Source organism: Corylus avellana, chromosome ca5 (genome assembly GCF_901000735.1).
Source record: "Corylus avellana chromosome ca5, CavTom2PMs-1.0".
Taxonomy (NCBI): domain Eukaryota; kingdom Viridiplantae; phylum Streptophyta; class Magnoliopsida; order Fagales; family Betulaceae; genus Corylus; species Corylus avellana.
This window is the reverse complement of record NC_081545.1, coordinates 34,940,711-34,947,460: the sequence shown is the minus strand read 5'-3', so window position 1 is coordinate 34,947,460 and position 6,750 is coordinate 34,940,711. Positions and strand designations below refer to the sequence as shown.

Genomic DNA, 6,750 nt, shown 5'->3' with positions numbered 1-6,750 from the left:
GATCCCACCATCCACAATTTCTAGAAAGTGGTGGTGACAAGGCAAGCCGCTTAGTGACTATACAGGAATGAACATCTGTTTAAGGGGTAAATGAAAACACCTGTTTAAGCTATGTAGTTCGAGAAGGACCTTACTATACACGTGTGACCCCAAAACCGATCTTATTAAGAAAATGGGCGACGGCATGAGAGAATTTCAGCGTCCCCACCAAGGCACCCACGGAAATTTATCATATTTATGATTGTCCCCATTTGCTGACTTAAAATTGCAGACATATGTGGACACCTTTATCATGGGTCCCAATCTGACAGCAATTAAAATGAATGACACAGCTTCTGTAACTTCTATTACAATTTTGGATAAAGTTTATTTAATATTTTCAATTCAATTTATCCTTTAAACTATTAAAACAATGATAATATACTCTAAATTTTAATAAAATAACAAAATTATTCTTATTAAAATAAAAGCAAATATACTAAAATTTATTTATTCATTTTCAAATTTTAAAAGTATTTTTGTCTTATTAAAAATTTTAAAAAAATAATTTCGTCATTTTACTAGTATTAGAGGGTACATTGTCATTGTTTTGATAATTTGATAAATAAATTATCATAATTGATAATTTAAGAGGTAAATTGTCATTAGAGTGACAGTTTGAGAATGATTAAGTAAATTTTACCCTATAATTTTTAACCAATTGACATGATAATTGACGAGATATTTATCAAGTCAAATATTAAATAATTAAATTTTAATATAATGGATGTGACATAAATGTCATTTTATAAGAAAATTGAAGTAAAGAACTACTCCAAATATTATTTCGCATTAAACACTGATAATTTCAAGATAAAGAATAAAAAAAATACATGAGACGTTTGTTCAATGATTCCAAGCCCGCATCCAAACATATTTCAATAAATTTGTTGGGATGGAGAGGGGAAAAAAGAATAAATAAACGGCAACTGGATGAGAACCCAAGGAACTTCATACCCAAACAAAACTATAGGTCTCACCACCAAAACCTCATATACTAACTCTCCGTTTCACATGATCATAGGAAGAATATAGTTTTTGGCATACGCAAAACATTTTTTACAGGCATCCTTAAAAAATTAAAAATGGTAAAATCCAATTAAAATAATTACAGAGGATAACCTTCCATGTAGAACTACAAAGAATTTTGGTGAAAAGAACAAAGAATTTTGGTGAAAAGAACGGAAAATTTTAGACGAGATAGAATGAGCTAGTAGAGTCTTATTCTGGTCAGGATTGCTCTTCGACATATTGGGCATAACTCAAGGTCTTCTCCACAGGCACAACACGTCTGCCATATAAAGACATTATGAGAGGAAAATTCTTAAAAAGTGAATAACTTTCCATCGCACATCTCCTCAAAAGAAATTGAGAAAAAGAAGAAAATCTACCTGATGCCCACAACCAAAGGCCATGTCCTTGGGGTTACTGAAGCAAATGGCGCAAAGCTGTCCAAAACCATGTAAAATGTCAATCGTAATTCTTTTTTAAAGCACAAGGTTTTTTTAATTAGCATGTGAGAAGCACATGATTGTTTAATTAGCATGTGAAAAAACTATGTGATTCTTACATTTTGAATGAGCACACGGCAATTTTATAAAGTGGGTTGGAGAAAATTCTAACTCAGTTTGGAAAAAATTTCAGTAATTTTCTATATGCTAAACAAAATTAACCTTTTAAGAAAAAGGCACCGAGATTTCTCAATTCCTATTTCACTTTAGGATATGGCATTCTTCCTCCCACTTTTCATAACCTCTCAAGACTATCAAGCAACATAAGTTTGTCATAGGAAAATTATGATGAATAAAACAGAGATCATACTGCTCAAAAGCCTAAATACCTGGTTATCATAAGTGGAACTAGTAGCAGGTGGAGCCGTGCTGACAGGCCTGCTGTAAGGAGGAACACTTGGTTCAGTGCTGACAGGCATGCTGTCTCCATAATAAGGAGGAACACTTGGTTCAAAACTGGAAGGACGAGAAGGTTTCAAGCTGCTGGTAGATGCTGCAACAAAGATAGGCGGGGGGAGGGGAACCCTTTGGGGAGAATTGCCTTTCCGACCACTACTGCACAAGCAAGAAGGAAGGCAGAATGTCAAAAAAAAAAAAAAAGGAATTCAAAAGCCTCAAAAACTTAACATATAGAGAGAATCATTGATTTACCCCAGCAAATTAAGCTCTATAGTTGCCTTGTACTGAGAAGGAATTTCCATCAAGGCTGCAAGAGCAAATTCTGCCTCCTTTCGGGATGGAGGCACACTCTTTGACATAAGTTCTGTAAAATTCACGAACTAAACAAGGAAAAAAAGAAAAGAAAAGGGGTAATAATCTTTTCAATCAAGCATTTCTCAATAACAACATACAAAAAGGCAAAAACACTAAAAAATTGAAAAACTTCAAATGCCTGCCAAAACTTACTTGAAAATTGTCAAAGTCCCTATGAGGGATATTGTCATCAAATTCCTTCATCATGTCCCAAGGTCCATCTCCGACACCAACTAATATAATTGACAGAGGGAACTTGCTGCAACAAAATAAGCATATAAGACAAAAAAATTAAAAAGTAGGAAAAACAAAAATTATTGGAGTAAAATAATTACCCAATATTCACCTTGCTTCAACAATGGCATCAACAGTTTTCTGCTCCTGCGGACTAAGCTTGCCACCTTCAGTATCTACACTCCTAGTTACCTGAGGCAACCATCAATTTAAGTGAGATGACCCTCCAGAAATAATGCATTAAAGAAAGATACTCGAATAAATCCTTTTTGCATTGTGAGAATGATGACATGTAGAATGAGGTATTTCGTAGGTAGCATTCAATGTTAGAGAGAGAGAACCAATCTCCCACTCTCATGCTTTGCCTCACGCCCCACAGAGGAACCACCGCTGTTAAACCCATTAACGGGCCAGCGCTTTCGACGAGAGACAAAGGGAGGACGGGGTGACAGAGCCTCCATTTGGGCTGGCTTGGCCCTTTGTGGTGATTGAGTCACGATTGGTGTTGAGTTGTTAAATTCTAGTGATTTTGATTTTGAGGTTTGACTCTTGAGCTGAGACTCTGAATTGTGGGAGTAGATTATTTGTCGGGACTTTGATTTGTTGTTTGTTTAAGTTTATGTCGTGCCTCTGCGTAAATTGTTTGTAGTTTGCTTTGTTCAGTGGTTTTAAGTTTCTGTAGTGCTTCTATAGAAAATGTTTCTGCATATTGTAACTATTGTTAGTTGTTACCCTAAGTGGTTTTTAGTTTGGTTCATACTGGTTTGTAGTATCACCGTGGTTTAGTTGTGTTGCTGAAGGGTTGGATTTTGTGTTTGTTGTTAATAGAAATGTTATTCTTTTTGTGGATTGGGTAGTTGTTTTTGCTTTGATTTGTGGATTTGAAGTTGCCGAAGATGGGAGAAACCAATTCATGTAACCAATTCTATCGAAGAAGACCTCAGATTGGTGGAGATGGGATTTTAACCAAAATAATAATAATAATAATAAATAAAATGATTATTTTAATAAAATTGAGAGAAATTTAGATAAACGGTTGGATGCTGGTTTTGAAAAATGGTTAGCTAAACTAGAAAAAGTATATTTTAGTTAGACATTTTGCATAGAAATGTAGATAAGCCGTTGGGATGCTCTAAGCTCGTGTATTTTTGCTTGGTGACAACTTAAAAGTTATAAATTTTGATGTCAAAATAATTCAATTTTCTTTTCGTAACATGTCTACCCCTTATAGCTTACTCAACTAGAATTATTCCATACTGGAGGCAAAATACCTGTCCATCAGCAATTATTACTAAAACATGGTACTGCCCAGCACTCTGCTCCACAATGGTAATGGCCATCTCAATTATAGGCGCAAATGAAGTTGGTCCTGCAACAAAATAGCAATCGCATGAACTACAAAAAACCAACTATGTAAATATACAAAGTATCTCAAACGAGAACGAGGCAATGGCAAAGTAGAATTCAAACCTGCAAGTCGTAAATGTGGGACAATTTCCCTGTAGCGACTCAACACTTCCTCAAATCCATTACAAAATCTCTCATCCGGATAGAAACTGAAGACATCTTGATCATGTGTTGATGCTGCCAAGGCATGAAAGTAATGTCTATCACTCCCACATTTCAATGATGACGATAACAACAACAATAAAAATAATAATAATTCAAATTAACTAACTAAATCATAAGAAAATACCATCTCCAAATCCAAAACAGGGTATCAAGTTATCCTCATCAAATGCAATCATAGTTTTCCCAATAATGGATATTGCTTGTTGATAAGGATTTAGACCATCTCCAATGTGATGCAAACTTCTTCTGTTAAATGACCTTGCGCCTATTCAAGAAACAAAGTTCAGCATGTTCCACCATAAGACACTGTGTATAGATAGATTAGAAGATTAGAAATAAGACTTAACCTGTCCACTCATTGCTCTTTGTGAAATCAATACCAACAATAAGATTGGAGGATTCAAGGCCAGCACGCGCAAGAGCTTGTGTCACCTGCAAGGAACAAACATTTTATTTCTCCTGGGTCAATATCATTTGAAGAGGCATCATTTAAAGGTAATTCTTACAAAGACATATATGACTACCATCATTATGTTGTCTCATGCATAATGGATGAGCATCGAATACCCATATAAATCTTAAAGATAAAAAAAGCTTGTAAAATACCAAAATCACTAAGACCAACTATATGTGAATAGACGCTTTCTCAAGTAAATTGCCCAGTGCAGTCAAAAGTATAACAATATCTTCCTTAAAAATGGCATTTGGCAACATATCACGACTTCAAAATGTTAAAACCAACTTAAACAGAGATTCACATTCTTTGCCATTGCGTATATTGTAATGGCCTCGAATACCCATAAAATCAATTTTAATGGGACCAAACAATAATATTGTTTTGGAGGTGCAAAGTACAGAAGAACAACAGACCTGAAAAACAAAGAGAGATTCATGGATAAAATAAAATGGAATAGCATAACTACACCAAAACAAATCTCTCAACTCCCAAAAAAGAACTACATAATTCATGGTGATAGTACCTGCTCCAAGGAATTGTAATCATCGGCGATTCTTGAATACCTCCTCTCCAGCTTCACTCTGCTATCAGAGGTCTGCCCACGGCCATAATCTTGTGAAACCTCTTGTGAAACATACTCTTGGGAAGAAGGATAATACTGCGGCGAAAAATATGACTCTTCGGGTGGATAGTTGTAATTTTCTTGAACATATGGTGGTTGATACCTACTCAACGAAGAAGAATTCGAACGAACAGCAGAAGTCTGCCTCGAACTCCCCTCCTTTGAATTCCTACCTCCCATTTACTCAAGTCTCTACAAGAAATTCCCCGAAAAATCTTAACAACGCAAGACACAAAAACAACCAAACCAATCGAAACCAAAACCTAAAAATAAAACAAAACAAGACCCCGAAATTCTTAACAATGCAAGAGGCTAAACTCAAACGTAAAAAGCAACCACCGTGAAGACCCAGCAAAGAAATCCTTCTTTAAACCCCCTTGAAAAATATAGACTGGACCAGGCACGTAATCGGTGACTGTTTCTCACGTGAAGTTCCCAAGCGAATTCGTAGTTTTCTTAGCGACCAAACAAAAAATGGCGGCTTCTTAGCCTGAACATACAACTTGTTCACGTAACCGCCTTTTCACCGACAATAAGATAAACCTCTTCGTTAAGTTTAATGAGCAAAACTCCCAAGTTGGCAGACAATGCTGACTGCCAAATGGCTTGAGAAACAATCAAAACACGGCACGTTAGTTTATATACTTTTCAACTATTACCCTTTCCTATACTTTACCAAAAATGAAACTTAATTCTACTTCAAAATTAATTAAATGCTACAAAATTGACCAATTTTAATCAATAACAATCTCTTAGAGACTCTGTATTTCGACGAGATCACATAGCTTAGCAAAGCACTTTCATCCAAACACAGAAAAGAAATCGCCAAATTTACCGGCGCTTCTTTGCCGAATTTACCGGTGACTTAGCGTGGGGAGAAAGAACTAAACCACATAGTTTAGAGATCTAAACTCGTACCAAACATGAATACGACTCTCCAAATCTACCACAAACCCTAGCTTCCCCAAATTCACTGTTACCATAAATCAACGAGCATTCTCGGTGCAATTCTTACAATTACCTGAATGCGAAGAGGAAGAGAGCCCCTGAAGCATTGTCCTGGAAAGAGTGTTGCAGAGTCCCAACGTTAACTTGTACGTTACAGAGGTTCGACAGTCGATCTGATGCTTTTTTTTTTTTTTTCTTCTTCTGAGAATTTCAATAAAGTAATTGAACAAGCCTGGAAAAGTTGAATCGCTTTTGAATCGCACTCGATTCTCTCAAGAAATGATGGCACATGGAAATTTCGCGATATTCCAATTATAGCTGTTGGATATTGTTTTTTTATCTTCTTTTCCGCTGTTTGTGGTTCCCGCTGAAGTGAGTGACAAGTGGATATGCGTCCCGGTCCGTGACATTGTTCACGGATTTACGATTTAGATTCCGGGAGTTTTATTTGGGTAATTGTAATTTGAAATTTACGACGGCCATAGATATTCTCTAAAAGTAATTTTGGCACTGCAATTTTATAAATAAAAAAATGTGATTTTACATTAACATGTAAAAAATTGATTGTTTGAAATTATGTTTTTAAAAAATTACGGATGTAGGCTAATAAAAAT

At 35.6% G+C, this 6,750-nt stretch overlaps 1 protein-coding gene across 3 annotated transcripts; it reads right to left on the bottom strand.

Moving 5' to 3' along the window:
• Positions 1 to 1,011: 1,011 nt before the first annotated feature.
• LOC132180937 (E3 ubiquitin-protein ligase RGLG2) lies at positions 1,012 to 6,539 on the bottom strand. 3 transcript variants are annotated; one of them, XM_059593948.1, is made up of 12 exons: positions 6,210 to 6,539; positions 5,090 to 5,380; positions 4,457 to 4,541; positions 4,234 to 4,374; positions 4,008 to 4,121; positions 3,809 to 3,906; positions 2,650 to 2,729; positions 2,457 to 2,562; positions 2,202 to 2,329; positions 1,880 to 2,102; positions 1,431 to 1,487; positions 1,012 to 1,330 (listed from the first exon to the last, which is right to left on the bottom strand). In XM_059593948.1, the coding sequence occupies exons 2-12, from the start codon at positions 5,366 to 5,368 to the stop codon at positions 1,250 to 1,252; spliced, it is 1,392 nt and encodes a 463-aa protein (XP_059449931.1). In that variant the 5' UTR covers positions 5,369 to 5,380; positions 6,210 to 6,539; the 3' UTR covers positions 1,012 to 1,249. The 3 variants fall into 3 exon arrangements, with proteins under 3 accessions (XP_059449931.1, XP_059449928.1, XP_059449930.1); XM_059593945.1 differs by having other exon boundaries at positions 1,880 to 2,105; positions 6,210 to 6,537; XM_059593947.1 differs by lacking the exon at positions 6,210 to 6,539 and having other exon boundaries at positions 1,880 to 2,105; positions 5,090 to 6,182.
• Positions 6,540 to 6,750: the final 211 nt, after the last annotated feature.

Coding starts and splice junctions, on each gene's coding strand:
- LOC132180937 (XM_059593945.1), bottom strand. CDS start 5,368: ATGGGAGGTAGGAATTCAAAGGAGGGGAGTTCGAGGCAGACTTCTGCT. Junction 2,330..2,456: donor GGGACTTTGACAATTTTCAA/GTAAGTTTTGGC, acceptor TTCCTTGTTTAG/TTCGTGAATTTTACAGAACT. Junction 1,331..1,430: donor CCTTTGGTTGTGGGCATCAG/GTAGATTTTCTT, acceptor TTTATATGGCAG/ACGTGTTGTGCCTGTGGAGA.